The sequence below is a fragment of the Meleagris gallopavo genome, chromosome 12 (assembly GCF_000146605.3).
Source record: "Meleagris gallopavo isolate NT-WF06-2002-E0010 breed Aviagen turkey brand Nicholas breeding stock chromosome 12, Turkey_5.1, whole genome shotgun sequence".
NCBI lineage: Eukaryota > Metazoa > Chordata > Aves > Galliformes > Phasianidae > Meleagris > Meleagris gallopavo.
The window spans coordinates 16773266-16791543 of NC_015022.2; the positions used below are offsets into that span (position 1 = coordinate 16773266).

An 18278-nucleotide genomic window follows, 5' to 3' on the forward strand; every position below is an offset into this window, starting at 1 on the left:
TTTTAAATCGTGTTCCAGTTCCTCATCGTGCCTTCTTGGTGAGGAAGATCTCGGTGGAAGTACAGCTGTGTCCATCCTGGAGGAAGGATGTACATCAGGTCTCAGAGCTTTATAGGCTCTGGAGGCAGCAGACGGTGCTGCTTGTACTTCCCTAATCAGGGGGTCAAAATTTGCATGTTCCTGTGTGGCCTGACTTTCTTTGACTTCAGGATGCTTCTTGGTAGATACATGTGACAGTCTTAAGACAGCAATACAATTCATGGCAGCCTTTCATGCCACTCTCCCAGGAGTAATTTGTGGAGCAAAATGATGCTCTTTGGAACCAACTGAATTTTCCTTTGTCTGATCCTCCCCAGCAAGAGCAAGTCAGCCATGCAATGTCACTGTTATTGCTTGGATTGCTCTCAAAATAAGCTGTTTTTTGCTCAGACATATAGGAAGGCAGAAGTTCTGTGAGACCTTGCAGAACAGAGAAACACATGCTGGCACTGCTTTAGAGGTGACATAGGTTAGCAGTCTGTCAGTTGCAATTTGGGTTTTCGTCTCTGCTGTTCCTGACATGATTTACCACTATTACTCCAGTTTGCAACATGAAGTCCTGACCGTAAATTTGGACCAATTTTGTTTCCTTTTTCAACATGAAAAAAGCATGTTGAGAACCACTCGTGCCTTTGGCATGCTGTTTCACTGCAAGCTGGTAGGCTGAAGTTGGGACAGTTTGCAAGGTGCTACCAGCAATGAGAAATAAAATGCCACATCTGCTCCGAAGTACAGTCATCATGGTAGGCCTGGGGTTCCTCCTTCAGCACCCTAGAGGCCTGGAGGTTGTCACCTTAAGCATGTGCATCTTTATGACTTTAAAACACTGGGATGTGAGCATGGATGTTTGGTCTCTGTTGAAGGCTCTTGGCTCTTCTGCTGTTGCTTTGTGGTGTTTCCTGCCAAGGAACATGATCTCATGTCCTGCCCACAGAGTGAAGGTGAAGGTTCTCGGTACAGAGCCTCGGTTCTTGTTGTGTTTTAAAGGTGCAATTTGTTTCTTGTCTTGTTTCAGGTCCTTTTGTGGAGTTCCCAGCGTTCCTGAGCGATTCTCTGGAAGTCCTTTATCTGAATGACAATCAGCTGGAGTCCGTCCCACAGTCCGTTTGCCTTCTGAAAGGTTTAACAGAACTTTATTTGGGAAAGTAAGTCCACGTTCTGGGAAAGCTAGGCAGTATTATTTCCATGTTGTTTTAGTGACCAATCTTCTGTGAAGCCCCACCCCCGATGTCCAGTGCCTTTGAAGTCACAAAGCTGGAAATAGTGGATCCCTTGTTCGAGCCGTGTCCATCATTTGCTTTAGATAAGGAGGAGGCCAGCCTTATGAATTAGGGAAGATGATCTAATGTTTTGAACACAGGCCTGGGAATCTAGTGTGCCTCTACTTAATTCTGGCTTTTTACTGCCTGCTTCTATAGCGTTTGACTCAATAATTCATAATTTTTGCCTGTATTTTCTCAACTGTCCAGTAAAAATGATTACACTTGTCTGCCCCAGAGGATACGCTGTAGTTATGCATCACTTTTAGGATGGAAATTACTATTAAAATGCTGAATGGTCTTATTAAAATGTTAATGGAAGATTTCTACGAGGAGAGAATAGTGTAATGTGAGAGTCCGTGAGAGAAGCTACTTAGACACAAAGCCTGGTTGTTGGTAGATGTATTTGTTTTTGTACAGTAACCCTGGTATCCGAGAGCTTCCTCCAGAACTTGGACAGCTGGCTAATCTCTGGCAGCTGGATATCGAAGAACTGAGTATCAGCAATGTTCCTGCAGAGATCAGAAAGGAGGGTAAGTCTGATCCTGTGAGCGCTTTATTACATTGAACAAGTCTTGAACAGGAACATTGTGAGCCCCAATCCTTGACAGGTAACTGCAATTGCATAGAGTGAAACTCCTACACACGCTTACAGGTTTGGTAGTGCTGTGTTACGGCACCACTTAAGGTAGATTGCATGTGGAAGTGATGACTTAGAAATGCAGCACTTCATTTGCGGTGTGCTGGGTGAACTCCATGGCTTGCTTCCTGAATGCCTATGGTGTAGGGTGTATAGACACTCTTTCTAAAGGCTGAAGCATTTAGGATTAGCAGTCGCAGTCACGTTGCAGTAACTTTATTGTAAGCTGCTAGGTTTTTGGATCGATTACAATACTGTCTTCTTTTTTGTGTGTTGTAACAAGAAAATCCCGCGGGAATGAAGTTATTAGGAATTATCCCTTTTCTCTAGCACAAGACTAAATCTAATTTTAAGTAGAAACATAAAAGTAGAAGGGAAAACAGTATTTTCCAATACTAAATTAGTATTTTATGTTTCCTTTGAGCTTCTGAAGCATATGAGCCACGGTGTTTGTTTCTTCTTACAGTGCTCCATTGTGGAGTCTCAGAGCAGTGACCTTTTTTGGGCTCTCTGTCTCAGGTTTGTCCACTGGAGGTTTCTTTGTTTATTCTCTGGGTCGTCTCAGCCCACAGAGAAACTTCAAGGAAAATATTAATTCAGCTGATATGTCTGCAGCAGTGGGTTTTGTGCAGTCCAGCTGTACATATGTGCATTTGTAACTGCAAATCACAGATAAAGCCTGTCTTCTTCCCCCCTTCACTATAGGCCCCAAAACAGTGCTGGCATACCTACGAGCACAGCTGCGCAAAGCAGAGAAGTGTAAGCTGATGAAGATGATCGTCATTGGTCCTCCGCGACAGGGAAAGTCAACTCTGATAGAGATCCTCCAGACAGGAAAAGTCCCTCAGATGATGCACAGTGATGCCACCATACGTACAACAAAGTGGGAGCTACCCAAGCCAGTGGGACACAAGGCAAAGGTGAAGAGCGGTTGAAGATATTTACTAACCCTAATGGGCTTTGTTTGTGCCCCATGGGGAGTGTTGGGGCTGAAAGGGTCCAGCAGAAGAAGCTTCCCTTTACCTGTGAAGCACATCTCGCAAGTGTCATTTTAGAGTTGTCACAATCCCTCTGTTCCGTTTCCAGTTGATGTTAGAGGACAGTTCTGTTTTCCTGAGAATTCAACCTAGACTTTTTGTCCTAAAGAGTGAGAGCCATTTGTAGACTGCCTGAATTTTGTGTTTCCCAGCTTGGGTGGCTTTTGGACACTGATTTTGAGAGAATATTTTAAATCAGCTTCTCTAAAGCAGATTGTTCATTCATATGGGGCCACAAAAAAGGTCATCATACCCTAAGGCTTGACTCCCTTGATGACAGAACTATTCTAAATGTGGAAGATGGGTGGAGGGTAGGATGCCTGAGCTCTGGTTGTGATCCCAGGGGATATTTAAGGCATACCTTAAACATCCAATTCTCAGGCAGCTCATCCAAAGGGTAGTTCAATCCATACTGAGCTAATTTGTACAGCACTGAATTAATTCAAGTATTTGAGAGGTTTGTAGGTGGTCCTTCTGCCGCCATATAGGGATTAGAGCATGCAGAATTGGTCCTGGGCTGTTGACAGAGCTGAGGATGTGCAAACACATGGCTCTCACTTTTCAAATGAGAGCCATGGCCACCAGGCTGTTTTGGAAGGGGTGAAGGAGCCTGCTGAGTTCAGCTATTATACAGCAGAGTGCCAAGCCAGAGACAGAAAGAAAAAGAGCAAGCACAGCCCAGCTCTTTAAGGAGAAGACTTTGGTGGGAGAAGAGCTGTGCATATTGTGTTGAAGAGCAATTGAATAAAACAAAAACCTAGACAGTGCAGGAAACCCGGAGTGGGATCCAAGTTGCTGAACAGGCTGTTGTCCCTACCTCTGAGCCTGTCTTTCCATACAAGCACCCACAGCCCAAGGTCTCCTGGATGAACAAGGCAGCCCTGGTGCTAGTTAGGGTTTGGTTTAAACAATATGGAAATTCTTCCAGCTGTTCCTGGGAGACTTCAGACTATGGAACTATGGTAGGAGATTGGAGCCATGCTGAGATGCTTGACTTCTTTCTGAAATCTTCTGGGGTAAGATTAGTGTGTGGGATCAGACAGTACTTGGACCTGGATCGATAAACAGGCTCAGGGTTATGTGATGTCGTCAGAGGATGGTGGCTGGAGAAGGGTTCCCTGCACAGCCCCTGGCTCCTTGCCTCCCCAGAGTTAAATGATTTAGGGACAGAGCCTCAAAGATATATAGATACATCCTACTGCAGGAGGGAGCCTGAATGCCATTCAAGCTGAGAGCTATACTGCTCTCAGTGCTGTCGTGGGCCTGCAGTGTGGAATGGATGCTGAACTGAAGAGACTGCCATTCACACATTCCCCTGAAGTCAGTGAGTGAATTACACCGAGCTGTAATTCTGGCTCTTCTCTGGTGTGGCACACTGACAGCCTCCAAGCAGCATGCAGGATGTCTTTATGCAAGGCTTGAGAAGTTTCCCACCTCCCAGGCACCTTTATTCAGTGTGACTCAATTGGGGCTGAGCTCCACAGAGTGATTTCAGTGAGGGTTTCCTGTTCCCTGTATCAGTGGCAGATAACTAGCTCCAGCAGTGCTATGGAGTGTGGCACAGACAAGGGTGAAGCAGTTTCTATTCAAGATGCAGCAAAGTAGAGGGCTCAGAATGAAATCCTTGTTTGTACTGGAGAATCCACGGCCTTAACTGGAGATTTACCAGCATCAAGGGCACCTCTATTATTTTAGCAGCAAGTAATTAGTCTTTATTTCCTGTGGGGAAGTGGTAGCCATGCTTAACAATTGCTTGTTGATTTTTCTTTCCTGGAGGCACAATTAGGACATTGAAACCCTCCTTGTGTCGTACATTATGCAGACGTAGGTTTATGCTTCGGCTATTATCTCGCTGTGATTTACTGCAACCGTTTGATTTGAACACTTCTCTTTGTCTAAGTAGGTTGATTCAGTGGAGTTCAATGTCTGGGATATCGGAGGCCCAGCAAGCATGTCTACAGTCAATCAGTGTTTCTTCACAGACAAAGCATTGTACATAGTTGTATGGAACTTGGCACTGGGGGAAGAAGCGGTGGCAAACTTACAGTTCTGGTTGCTGAACATTGAGGTAAGAAGTCACTGGTGGACTCCAGAGCATCTATTTATCAAGCAGTAGCTCAGCACATAGATATGCGATATTACAGATTCCTTTTAGTCTGCTTTTAAACGCTCTGCATGAATTTTGCATAGCTTTTGGAATTAATTTTCCATTGCACTGTAGGCGTTTTGCTACATTTAAGGATTTAAGTTTATCATCTGCTTTGTTCTCCCTCACACATGTCAGAGAGTAAAACAAAAGCTGATTTATAAACCCTTACTAAGTAAGGACAAACGTACTTATTTTGGAATTAGTGTTTGACCACACTGTGCTCTATGGGAGTTCTGGAGCACCTTCTTTTCTGTGTGGGTTAGACACATGTTAGTCTTGACATTAAGGTTTTAACACTTTAGATCCAGCTAAGCTGGAGTGTATCTCCTGGACAGTTGTCTGCTGAGCCTCAGAGCTGCAGTGAATTAATTGGCATAGACTGGTTTTTGTTCAATGCTCATTACTTAGATATCTGCCCTTACATTATGTACACAGACAGAGACTCTAAACTAGGGCTCCTCAAAAGAAACATCTTGACATTGCAATGATGTTAGCTTAATATTCAACAGCGATCAAAAGCACAAGCTAAGTAACAAAGCAGAGAAGATAATTACTGTATTTCAGACATGTATGATGTGCCTATGGTCCTTCACACATCCCAATAAGCACATAGCAGCTTCAGAAAAGATACAGAGAAACGTGAGCATGATGCTTGTAAGTATGGAAATATTTTTGAATGCAGAGCAATTAAATAGACCTTTTCAGCTTGGGGAAGGGGCAAATAAGGGCTGTAATAGACTAGGTTACAAGAAGATAAGGCAAAAACCGCAAGGAAGTATTTGTTCATGGTCTGTAGGCAAACTAGGAGAGATCAAATGAGAGAAGGAGATGGTGGTTTGAAACAAAAATAGGACCGGTTTTTTTTTTGTGGCTGAAATCCTTTTGATCCACTGGCTGATCCCTGCTTAAATTTTTTGCAATCCCATTGTACTTGGCAGCGTGTTTCCTGAAATCTGAGTATTTTCCAGTTCTGTGATAGAATCATGGAAGGGTTGGAAGAAACCACAAGATCATCTCATCCATTCCTTTCCACTGATTCAAGATGGAGTAGATTTGGGCATATCTAGCAGTTTATCTCACTTCTCCATATACCTCCAGTGCAAACGTTTGTATTATTTCCCTAGGTGTCCTTCCTGGAGTGTCACTTACCAGGGTATCAAAGTTAGATCTTCCAGATACAGGTTAAGCTAATTTCTCCTTTGTCTGAGCGGACATAGTTTTCTAGGTCAGATCACTGTCTGTGTTTTCTCTTGCAGGCTAAAGCTCCAAATTCAGCAGTGTTAGTGGTAGGAACACACCTTGATTTAATTGAAACCAAATTCCGCGTTGAGAGGATAGCAACGCTGAGGGCTTACGTCCTGGCTCTCTGTCGCTCTCCCTCTGGATCCAGAGCAACTGGTTTCCCAGATATCACATTCAAGCACCTGCAGTAAGTACTTGTGTATTTGCCTTTATGAAGCTCAGTCACTCTATTTTATGTCACTTTAAATGATTTTCGTAATACTTAATCTCCTTGGCAACAGAACCAATTTGTAGACTTGTCAGCATGGCATTTTATCTATTTTTTGATTGAGGTAACATGGTGTAATCAGAGAGGAGTTCAGTGTGGTGCAGAGGTCTGATCATGGGGCTGAAGCTGGGAGCTCTGAAGCCGTGGTCTTGGCCGTGTCTTTCAGTGCTCCTGTTCTGCTCAGCCTTCTCACTGTTTAGATGCTGGTATGGTTTATTATTTAGTCACAGGGCTAGAACATGCAGATTGAGTAATTAATGCTGCAAAGCTTATTTTACCAGTCACGATGATTACATGGGGAGCGCTGCAAGGTTTGGTAGGGGAGGCTGCGTGGGAACTTCTTGCTGCCTGAGCACTGTGAGGGGTGAGTCAGCCCCACGAGCCACCAGCAGCCCAAAGCTGTGCCATTTCAGCTCACTGTATGTGATAGCACAGGGGCTGTGCTGCCTGTCAGATCGGTGTCAGGCCACGGAGCCTCACACAGCTCCTTCCCGTCTGATGGAGAATGCCCTTGGGAAGAGGAGGCTTTCGTGCTGGGGAAAAAGTGGCTCTGTCAGCCAAGGAAGTGCACAGCACAGAGGAGTGTGGATGCAACTGGCTGGCACCAAACAGCTCCAAACAGCGCGAGGTTGCCAATGCCTGGGGCACGAGCAGGTGGCAGCTGGCAAGTAAAGAAGGGCACTGCTATGTCCCATTGCGCTTCGCATCTGCTGCCTGGCAGAGCTGTCAGGAGACCTCCCACACTCTGCTCTGCAAATGCAAGCTTTGCATCAGGCCCCCCAGCTGGTTCTTTCATCTGGCTGTGGATGGGAGAAGTACCAGGGAGCCAGTGTGAGGCATGCAGACACACAGTGCAGTGGAGAACACATTGTGGTTCAGTCCTCTAAACGTCTTTTCCTGTCATTGTGATCTCATTCATCCTATCTCAAGGGGACTTTCTCTCTTTCCCTGCCCCACATCCCTCCCATTCCCCTTCACCTTGCTTTGTCCCAGCCTGCATTGAGCCTAATGCTGGAGGAGTGTGCAGGGTGCATGTGGTAAAGCCCTGTGTGATGAGCCTGGGGTGTGTTTGTCGGTGCTGCACTGCCAGCATCCCAGTGAGCTTAGACTTCCTACTGCCACTGATGGCTGAGGTTTAAGATAAAGCTTGTTGTTTTAGAAAAGGATTTTCTGTTGGCCACAGGAACATGTGTGGGATCAGTTAGAAAGACCTTTTGTTGGGGAAAGTGGAAGAGAACTGTTCTTATTCAGACCACAAAACGACCAGAAATAGCAGGAATTGGAAAGAGAAGTTTGTTAGCTATCAAAGCTGGAATGAAGGCCAGCTTTTAGGATCTAAGCACCAATTCCCAGATAACAGAGCCCAGATGAGCGAGGGCCGGAATGAGAGTGGGAAAAGGTGTCTGGTAGTCATCATCATCGTGTCTCTTTGATCTGAGGCTGGGAGGACTGGACTCATCTCCAGAGGCTGCTGGAACACAGGATTTTCCTCATCTTTCAGTCCCTTCCAGGATGTGTGCAGCACTAAAGGGAAAAAGGGTTATAGCTTTGGTTGGTGTCCCAGGGAAGACCAGATAGGTCACAGTGCAAAGGGAATAGAAGAGCCCTCTGCAGCTAACGAAGCAAGCAGAGCAGAGTTTGGCTTAGGATTCATTTTCCAGACCTCTTAGTATTTTTCTCTGAAGCTAAAAATGCTCACTGACAGCCTTCCTCCTATTCATCTGACACAGGAAATTTAGTCAGTGATAAGAGAAAGTGAGCATGGAAAGGAAGCCAGTGTGCTGATAAGGTTTGGTATGACTTTTGCAGCGAGCTCTCATGTAAGACTTTGGAAGGCCTCGATGGACTCCGACAGCTGATTTTCCATGTCACTTGCAACATGAAGGATGTTGGCAGCTCAATTTGCTCACAGAAACTAGCTGGGAGATTGGTGAGAATTATGCTTTGTAGTCGTTTTCCTTCCCAATGGCAGCTTTTTTTGTGGGCTGGGTTTGGATTGGGAGGTGAATTTTGGGAGTTGTTGCTGCTGCAGTAGGCATGCAAAGAGTACAAAATGGCTTTGGAAAAAGCAGTATTTTTTAAGATCTCTGTAAAGGGGAGGTGGTTTAGATAGGTCATCACTAGCAGAGTGATTGCTGTCTGATACTGATCCTGCTGTTTTTCTTATGTGGCTTGCAGATTCCAAGGAGTTACCTTAGTCTTCAAGAAGCCGTCCTTGCAGAACAGCATAAAAGAAGTCAGAATGATGATGTGCAGTATTTAACAGACAGACAGATAGAGCTGATCATTGAGCAAACCCCTGGAAATGATATCAAAGATTATGAGGACTTGCAGACTGGTAGGTCATGGCAGGCTGATAATTTCTTGGCAATTAGTGTGTGACCAATTGAAACATTCAGTGAAGAATAGGGCCCTTGTCCTGTGATATTTCTGGAGGCCTTGCTCTGCAGGAGCCAGGGACAGGCTTGGTGGGCTGGCAGGAGGAGGGTGAAGGGGAGGTGTAATGGGGACAGAAATATGGATGGTTAGACAGTGCGGGGGGTTTACAAGTGGAATGCCAGATAGCAGCACTCCACAAGTACGTGTTGTTTTTGCTTTGCTACATACTGTCTATACTTGGTGTGAATAAAGCTGCTCAGGCTGCCTAATATCCCTCCTCATCTTCGCTGTGCTTTCCTAATGCTGGTCTGTTGCTCATCTACAATTCTGTTGTTTTTTGTTTTTTGTTTTCTTGCAGCGATTAATTTCCTCATAGAAACAGGTACACTACTACATTTCCCAGACACAAGCCATGGCCTGAGAAATCTCTACTTCCTTGACCCCGTCTGGCTCTCTGAATGTCTGCAGAGGATTTTCAACATCAAGAGCTCCAAGTCTGTAGCTAAAAATGGAGTCATCAGAGCAGAGGATCTCAGGATGCTGCTAGTTGGGACGGGCTTCACTGAACAAACTGAAGAGCAGTACTTCCAGTTCTTGGCCAAGTTTGAAATTGCCCTGCCAGTAGCCAATAACAGGTAGGTTGATAATTAGAGGTGCTTAGCTAGGCTGGAGGAAACTGGCCATTTAATCAGTGGACATTAACAGGCTTTGTCAATGTAAGCAGTAGTCTGGCACGAGCATCCTGTAGTCCAAATGAATTCAAAAACTTTCCAAGGCAAGTCTTTGCCCATGCAGTGCACTGAGACTGACAGGGTAAGGGATGCTCAGGTGACCAACTCGGCCACCAGCACAGAGGGGCAGTGGCATGGGCAGGAATGTGGTGGGAACAGGTGGGAGCTCTGAGTGCTTGGCTGGCACAGCTGCAGCTGAGAGTGAAGGTGAGGCTCCTGGCTGCTAGGCCTGAAACATAGATGGGCTGGAATCATCAGTTTCTAATGCAAGATCCTCACTCCAGAGTATGGCAGAAGACTTTCTGTAGTCAGTAATTACATCAGCCCTGAAAGCCCAAGTGCTTTATTTCTAGTGAAAGCAGGAAAGTGTTGCTTCAGTAGCTATGTGACTTCCTTATTTTTTAGCATCATCCAAAGCTGCTGATCAATAGTTTTCCTAGAAATAGTGCAGGAAACCTCATTCTCTTTAAATGTCAATGAATCTTCCTCCCCCTTTCCTCCCACCCCCCATCCCTTCTGGGCAGAGTTCCCTGCTATTTTTCTCTCTCCCATCTGCTTGGCGACCGCCTGTCATTGGGTTAATGATGAAACCGTCCTCGTAGTGCACTTCTGCTGCAGCATCTGCATTTCACTACCTTGCCCTTCCAGGACAGCATGGCTGTGTTGCCCTCAGCCTCTTGGGAGCTCTGAATGCCAGCACAAGTGCAGCATTCTCTGTGCTGTCATTATGCCTGTCACTTATCCAGTCCCGGATGCCAACAAATTTTCTCAGGCTTAACACAGATACAGCAGTGAGGTTTCTGCTTAGTCCAAAATGACTTTTGGACTCCTCGTCGCTCTCTGCCATTTTTCTCCAAAGCAATCACGTTGTTTGAGCCTCAGGAATAAGGAAACTGCTTTTTCATGGCCTGCCCAATCTTTTTTAGAGTGATTCAAGCCACATTAACAGAATATTCTTCCCACTGACAGACTGCAGCTCTGGCAGGTTGGATTAATTTAACGTGCCAGCCAGACACAGCAATTATTTGTTACTGTGCTTCTGCAATTATTGTCTAGATTGCCAGATAGGATTTCTGTGCAGTGAGCAGAGAAAGCAGCTGCTGGTCTCTGTTCTGAAAGGGTGGATGGGGGTATGTTTCACATATTTCCAAAATTTGCATTGGCTGTTGTTCAGGAGCATCAAATCTCCATCTGTATTATAATCCACTATATACTTGTGGTCCAGAAGGGCCTCCCTGGCCTTTTTAATTCTAATGCTCATAGACCCTTTCTCTGATGCACTGAGGAAGATTTATTGGCTGTCATAAAGTGTGTCCTCCACTTGTATAGAGCAAGGTTAGTGCACTCCATTTCTCCACCTGAGGTGCATACAACTTAGCTTTGATCTGTTTGTAAAAATACAGTTGAAAACATGAGTATTCTTACTGTAATTTGTAAGTGAAGAGAAATTTTTATCAGTTGTACATTCCAAAGATAATTTTATGGAAGGGATAATTTGATCATGTGAAACACAATCAGATGTTATGGACTGACATGTGGAGAAAGCTGTTGTCCAGTGATGGGTATCTTTTCCAGAGTGACTTTTCAGTTTTTACAGAGTACTACAGCTGCTGGACAGAAAATGTGATAGGCTTATAGCTTTGGATTTGGACCCAACATTAGTTCTAGTAGTGTGTCTTGTCTCTGTCATTGTATGTTGGTCAAGGCCCTTGGCTGTTTGCCTCCTTGCTGTCATGGTGCCCATCAGTGATGAGCCCCAGGTGCTGACAAATTTTCTCAGGCTCAACACTGATGAAATAGCAGTGTTTCTGCTTACAAGCAAATGTGATTTGGGCTGATTTTGGATCGTATAAGCATCTTGGAATGTTATTTGGTACAGAAGAGTATCACCCTTAACACATTTATTGGCCGGTATTGAAAGTCATAAGCTTGTAGTTTTCAAAACAGTTTTATGTTTCAAAGTTTTAGCTTCCAAGGTCATAAGGATCAGAACAAGTGAATATTCAGTGCTTACTGAAAGATCTGAAAATAATTTGAAAACTTTCTGTGGGCCTCTGCTCCAGCACTGCTCTCTTCTGGTAGTCCTGTAGCTCTGGGTTTCCTCCCACACCTGGGAAAAGATCCACTGCTGGACCTAGTCCGTGCTTACAGAACGAGATGGAGGAAGGCAAGTAACATCTCTGCTGGCATCAGTGTGGCACAGTGAGTCCTTGCTGTGGAAGTTTGTGAGGGCTGTGGCAGGGAGTCCAGCAGCACAGTGCAGCAGGGAACACTGTCATACTGACGCATGAGATGCTTAATGCTTGGGGCTGGGATGAGAGCCAGAGCAGCCTCGTCCCTGTAGCCTGTAAATGTCTCGTTGCCACCTCCCACCACACCTCCTCTCCCCACCTTCTGGACTTAAAGAAGCTGAACTGCTGAACGTTTCTGCATTTAGCTTCTGTTGCACGTAGCAGCACAGCTGTATTCTTCTGTTTACTACCAGAGCACGGTAATAAAGATACCGAGCCTGAATGAGGCTCAACATCACAGCTGTTCTAATGACTCTTGTATTTTCACGCATTTAATTTGTGATTACACAAATGTCCTGCTGATTACATCAATTTTAGCCCCGTCCAATAGCCCTAGCTGAATTATGTCATGTCTGTTTTGCCTCTGCTTGCTTCCACAGTGTAAATGAACTTCTCCATGTATTGCTGCAGTGCCTTTAGCCTAAAAGCTTTTTTATATGCAGTCGGCTGTGCCATTAAAAATCTCTTTGGAGACTGAATCGCCTTATTATCCAGTAACAATGTACTCACTGTTACAAGCTGTAGCTGAAGTTTGAGCTGCTGAATTTGGTTTGTTTCAGCTACCTCCTCCCTCATCTGCTTCCTACCAAGCCTGCGTTAGATATCCATGGGTTCTGCCATCAGACCACAAATACCATCCAGAGGGTCTTCAAGATGAGTTTTGTCCCAGTTGGCTTCTGGCAAAGATTCATTGCACGAATGTTAATTAGCCTGGCAGAGATGGACCTGCAGGTAGGTGACTGTATCTCTCTGCAAGGAAAAAAAGACCGCTGAAGTTTGTACTTGAAGTGTTTCTTCCCATCTAGCTTGATTCAGTCTTGGCCTTTAATATTATTGCTCATGTAAATATGGGGAGATAAGACTCTGCAATCAAAATCTGAAACTTCTTACAGTAGGTGTTACTTGGAACAGCAAATTGGCACGAGGGATGGAAACCTGACTTTTCCACTGCCTCCTTGTTGCACTGTTCCCTGAAAGAACTCAGTACCCCCTGTACCTTCCAGTAACAAGTATCTGGAGTTCTGCCTGCAGCTCTTGTCCATGACCATTCCACTGGGCCAAGACTCTGTTCTTTTTTCCCAGTGGAGACCTGGAATACCTTCATCAAGTCAGCTTGGATCTATATGGGTTTAAATGAGGGGAAAAAAATTACAAGACTGTTGCCTTAATGAGATAATGAGTGCAAGCAGGCATCCATTAGTAGAAGTAGTATGCATATTATTAAAGTTGTCTTTGTAAGGTTCTGAAAGCTATGTGAATTTTGTTGCTATATAGATGATTTTTTTTACAGCAGCTTACATCTGAAAACACAGATCTGCTGGAAGCTATAATAAATACCAGCAGAATATTTCTAGTATTGCTGTGGTATCTTCTTAACAGCTATGCATTTACGCTGTGTTCTGTCACTGATGTACAGAACGTGGAAAACTGTTCCTTGTTTTTGGAAGGTACTCTGAGTTCCAGGTTTCTGAAACCATTTCGTAATTTTACCTGTTTTAAAGGGCTGCCTTGGCAACTCTTTGCTTACGTCCCCATGGACACTGCATAACCTTAGAACACCTTTGGTAGTGACCTTATTCAGTCTTTGGTGAGGTAAATGGAAAGACATCTGCAGAGAAATAAGTTCCAGGGAAGTGAATGCAGTGAAGTTCTGCAGATTAATGCTTTGGTTTGAAAACAAAAATACCTTTTGCTCGAAGTGCTGGTTTGAAATGCCTTGGAGAGAAGCCATCTTCCTCCCACTGAAACAGGTGGAAAAGTTAACTCTACACTGAGGGAAGACTTGATCATCTGCTAAATTAGTGGTAAATTGGAGCTAAGCATTTAGCTGTGCATTTTTAAGACTTCTGGAATTGAAGAGTTCATGTCATAAATGTCATGATTGTAGAATTAAGCTCCCCTTAAGTACTGAAGGGCTATAGTGAGGTCTCCTTGGAGCCTTCTCCAGGCTGAACAAGCCCAGCTGCCTCAGCCTTTCTTCACAGGAGATGTGCTCCAACCCTCTCATCATCTCTGTGGCCTCCTGTTGACGTGCTCCTGCAGCTCTACATTTTTCTTGTGGAGCTGTTTGTTGCCATGGAACTGTTCCTTTTTGAGTGGCATGGAAATGTTTTCATTGCTGCGAAATCAGCTGTGAATGTGCCTATTTTCACTCCAGTGCAATTTTTTCTGAGTACAGATTGTCCTGTGTGGAAATGTTATGGTATCATCTATGAAGGCCAGAAAGAGTCATCATTCTAACACTTGATTAAAACAATGTTATTAAGAGAAATTTCAGTGTTTTGATGATTATCATGCTTTTGTTTGTTTCAGCTGTTTGAAAACAAGAAGAACACCAAGACAAGAAACAAAAAGGTGACCATCTACAGCTTCACAGGCACCCAAAGAAACCGCTGCAGCACGTTCCGAGTCAAAAGGACTCACACTGTTTACTGGCAGGAAGGTCTGTTCGTTACCTTTGATGGAGGCTATCTTAGGTAATTTGTGTTTGTAATGCAGCATGCGTTACAGGGGACTAATAGAGTGTATGAAGCACATCATCTGAATGGAGATGGATGGGCCTGACTCATTGTCAGTGCTCACTCATCGGTGGAAGAGGAGGCTCTTCTAATAGACATAACTCATCTGGTAACAGCTGGTGACAACAACGATGAGTAAGTGATTGCATGGCAGTTCTGAATATATCAGCCTTACGTGTTATTGCAGCCACAAATTTAAAGAGATCTGAAAACAGAGAGCGGTATTCACAGCGGAACACTTTGCCAGGTAAAACCACACCTTTACACCTGCGAAGATTTCCTTAAGTCAGTGAGTTTTCCAGTGAATCTTAAAATCCCACTATTGTGTGGCAGCAATCCAGATGAGTGGAGGTGCTTCACTGCTATCAGACTGCATGTGACAAGAGCTATGGGCAGTGGATTTAAACTGGCCAAGGCAGAGTATCTGCTGGTTGTGAGGCTGAGGAAAGCTGCCACCCATGTTATTTCACAGATGCGAGGGGCTGGTGGCCACTTCAACTTTCATCTCTGCATTATCTGCAGATGCATTTACTCTTCCAGTCCCTGGAAAGATAGGGAAGAACTATTGGTGCTGCTGTGTAGTTGGAAACCAGAAGAATATAGTGTCTTTCCTGAATTCTTTTAGGCAGTCTGCAGCTGAACAGAGACTTGGAACCAAATGTTGCAAATCACAGGCTAGAACCCTAAATTCTGGACCAAGGCTGTGGTCATAGTATATCTTCCCATGTACTGTGGTCCAGGGAATTACAGAACTAAGCCCTTTGTAGTAAAGGTGCATTTACCTACTGTGAGCAGTTTCTTTTCAAAGTCATTTGTAGAATTAACTGTATTGAAATTCATATTCAAATCCAAGGTTTTATTTTGATTGCCTATGAACTGCATGTTATTTTGTAACTCAGCTTTCCTAAGAGAAAGAAAGTTTGTTGACACCAGTTCTCAACAAAAGCTTCATTCCACTGTCTTTTGTCTTTCTTAAACAGTGTTGAGTCTTCTGATGTCAACTGGAAAAAGAAAAAAAGTGGGGGAATTAAAATCATTTGCCAGTCAGAAGCAAGAGACTTTTCAGCCATGGCGTTCATCACAGATCATGTCAACTCTTTGATAGACCAGTGGTTTCCTGGTAAGAGAAGTGTTGTAATTTTCGGTGTGGTATTATGTCTATATAACATAAAGTTCTTTGGCAAAGCTCTCCAGTCTTGCGTATCAAATGAAGACCCCTCGGGCTCTGAGAGTCTCAAGCCAACAATGTCTGAGAGAAGCTGATAAGCTGCAGACAGATTGAGATTCTTTGCCAGCAACCATTGGTCTACACCTTGTGTCTTTCATCCCATCAATCTCAGCAAGCATAAGTGAAACATTATAATTGAAGCAAGACCTGCTTGTATAGGATTGAGAGTCTCTTCTCTTGCTCGTAGTAGAGGCAGGATTCCACCCAAACTACTTGGTGCTGCCCCTCAGTGCCAGAACTCCTTTTGGGGTCAGCTGGGATCAGCCTTTTATCCCCCATTTTGAATAGCCTGTAATTAATAAAATTGTGATGTGAGAGGCATGAGTGAATATGATACCAAGGATTCTGTGCCAAGGTAACTTCCTTGACTCCAGCAGTTATTTTTCCTGTGATCAGCACAGATCATGCTGTTACCCAGTGGGCTGTTTGCAACCCCAGTACACTTTGTTTAAAACCAAAACAAAGTCTCAAGTATTCTTTGTCATCTCATATCGGTCACTCAGCGGTCTGGAACACAGTGCCAAAATCTGTTAATTGGAGGTTCTCCCAAGGAAACAGTTGTCTCACATAATCATGTTCTGCATGCTACAGACTTAAAAGGAGATTTTATTTGCCTTTAGATTAAAATAATGATAATGTTAATCACTGAAGCTTGAGAAGAGTCATGACTTCAAAGGCTGTGGCTTGGATTCATCCACTGGATTGTAGGCATTTAATGGGAGCTGACAACACCAAATCCCTCTTAGTTGATGGGAGAAGTTCTGTCATGATAGCTTTTCCCTCAGAGGGTCTGAAAATGTTGCTCATGAGAGAGAGCAATGTGTTCCTGCCTTCAGTGCTGCAGATGGTGCTTTCTTCTGCCCTACATCAGCTTTCATAAGCCTGCTTTCGCAAACTGCTGCAGTCATGAGTCTGACCTTTTCCTGCCAGTGGATCCAGGTAGTGACTGCAGACACTTGAATGCACTCGGAGCTGTTGCTCCTTCTCAGTTTGAGTTATGTTTTCTGTTTGTTTGCTTGGTTTGAAGCACTCACAGCCACTGAGAGTGACGGTACGTTGCTGATGGAGCAGTACGTACCCTGCCACATCTGTGCTGCTTCCAGGCTGGAGGACGAGTGTGGTGAAAGGGCAGAGGATGCACAGTACTTCAACATGGAGGACTGTGTCCTGACTGCCATTGAACTGGACTACATCACATGCCCTAACCACCCCAACATCCCTGTTTCTCTCCAAGAGCTGGTCCCAGAGCTCTTCATGACAGATTTTCCTGCCAGGTAATGTTATTCAATGCCTCTAGTTTAATTTCAGTGTGCATGTGTAATTCAGTTGTTTGTGTTTCTCCTAAACCATCTCTGCTGGAGGAGCATGCTGACTGTGAGGATTATGAGTGGAAGGTGTTCCTGCTTATGGCATGGCGATTGGAACTGGATTTTAAGGTCTCTTCCAACCAAACCATTCTGTGACTTTATTTTTTTGCTTTATTGAGTCCTGTAGGATCACTGCAGTGCAATATGGAAGTCTCTTTTTGATGTCAATTTTGTCCTGCATTGTCAGTAATCTGCTGTAGTTGAAGTCTTCCTGAGATGCCTGGTATGAACCAGGAAGGAAACTTAATGTGGCAGGACAAGAGGCAGTGCTGCTGTGTCACAAGACTGATGCTTAGATCACCTTTAGGGGAGTGAGTTTATATAGATGCCACTACAGAACTCACACTGGGCTGAGGCTTCTGCATGGTTCATGGCTACTGCATGTGGATTAGTAGTGTGACAATCCTGAGCACCTGAAACACTTTCCTAACTATAGCAGCATTTCTAAATTTGTTATCTGCTTACCTGCATTCCATATGGATTGTGTTCCCCAGCAGGCAGAACACAAGATCAGAGTCCCTTTCAGTTCATATTTCTCAAATCTCTTTGGGCTGGAAGCAGAGCTGTGTGATGTCTCGACCAAATGGTGTCCTGTCAGCTGCTCTTGGAGCTTTCTATGTTCCCATTGCTTCCCTTTTTACAGTCATTTTGATAAGTACTGTGGGCCAGCATCACCAGTGGCCAACCACTGTGGTCTGTCCTACAGATTTATTTGGCTGGTGTGAGATGAGTGGAGATGTTTGAGCTCTTGAAGAGTGGGGAAATGATGAATTACACCCTGGGAACAGTAAGCTGATTGAAATAATTAGGTTTTGGAGTGTGGGGCTGTTCATAAACATCCTGTCCTGCCTCAACAGAGAGAAGCGGAACAGGAGGTAAATGAAACAAACAAAAAAAAAATACATTAATACAGATAAATGTTAGAAATGTCTGTAACTGTGCCATCTGCTTGGAGAAGGAGTTCATGTGCTTTCCAGATCTACTGGGTTGTCACAGGATAAGCTGGCCCAGTAAAAACCTTTTTCACTTATTTGCTCATTACTTTTTTTCTGCAAGGAATCTGTTGAGCCATATGTGAGCCAGCACGGAGTACCTTGAGATGACAAAGGTGATCCAGTCTGTTCAGCAG

The 18278-nt window shown here is 44.3% G+C and overlaps 1 protein-coding gene across 4 annotated transcripts in view; it reads left to right on the plus strand.

Annotated features, from left to right (window-relative positions):
• The window catches only part of LRRK1 (leucine rich repeat kinase 1), a 68446-nt gene that overhangs the window by 32906 nt on the left and 17262 nt on the right, over nucleotides 1–18278 (plus strand). For all 4 annotated transcript variants that reach the window (XR_004161100.1, XM_031555348.1, XM_003209594.4 and 1 more), the window contains exons 12-23: nucleotides 1055–1184; nucleotides 1719–1831; nucleotides 2644–2858; nucleotides 4879–5043; nucleotides 6381–6553; nucleotides 8444–8564; nucleotides 8813–8972; nucleotides 9372–9648; nucleotides 12596–12767; nucleotides 14349–14512; nucleotides 15535–15674; nucleotides 16810–17056. Coding sequence is in view for 3 of the 4 variants with exons in the window: in XM_031555348.1 (XP_031411208.1) it covers nucleotides 1055–1184; nucleotides 1719–1831; nucleotides 2644–2858; nucleotides 4879–5043; nucleotides 6381–6553; nucleotides 8444–8564; nucleotides 8813–8972; nucleotides 9372–9648; nucleotides 12596–12767; nucleotides 14349–14512; nucleotides 15535–15674; nucleotides 16810–17056 (2077 nt within the window). In the remaining variant the exon portion in view is untranslated. The remainder of the gene's footprint in view (nucleotides 1–1054; nucleotides 1185–1718; nucleotides 1832–2643; nucleotides 2859–4878; nucleotides 5044–6380; nucleotides 6554–8443; nucleotides 8565–8812; nucleotides 8973–9371; nucleotides 9649–12595; nucleotides 12768–14348; nucleotides 14513–15534; nucleotides 15675–16809; nucleotides 17057–18278) is intronic.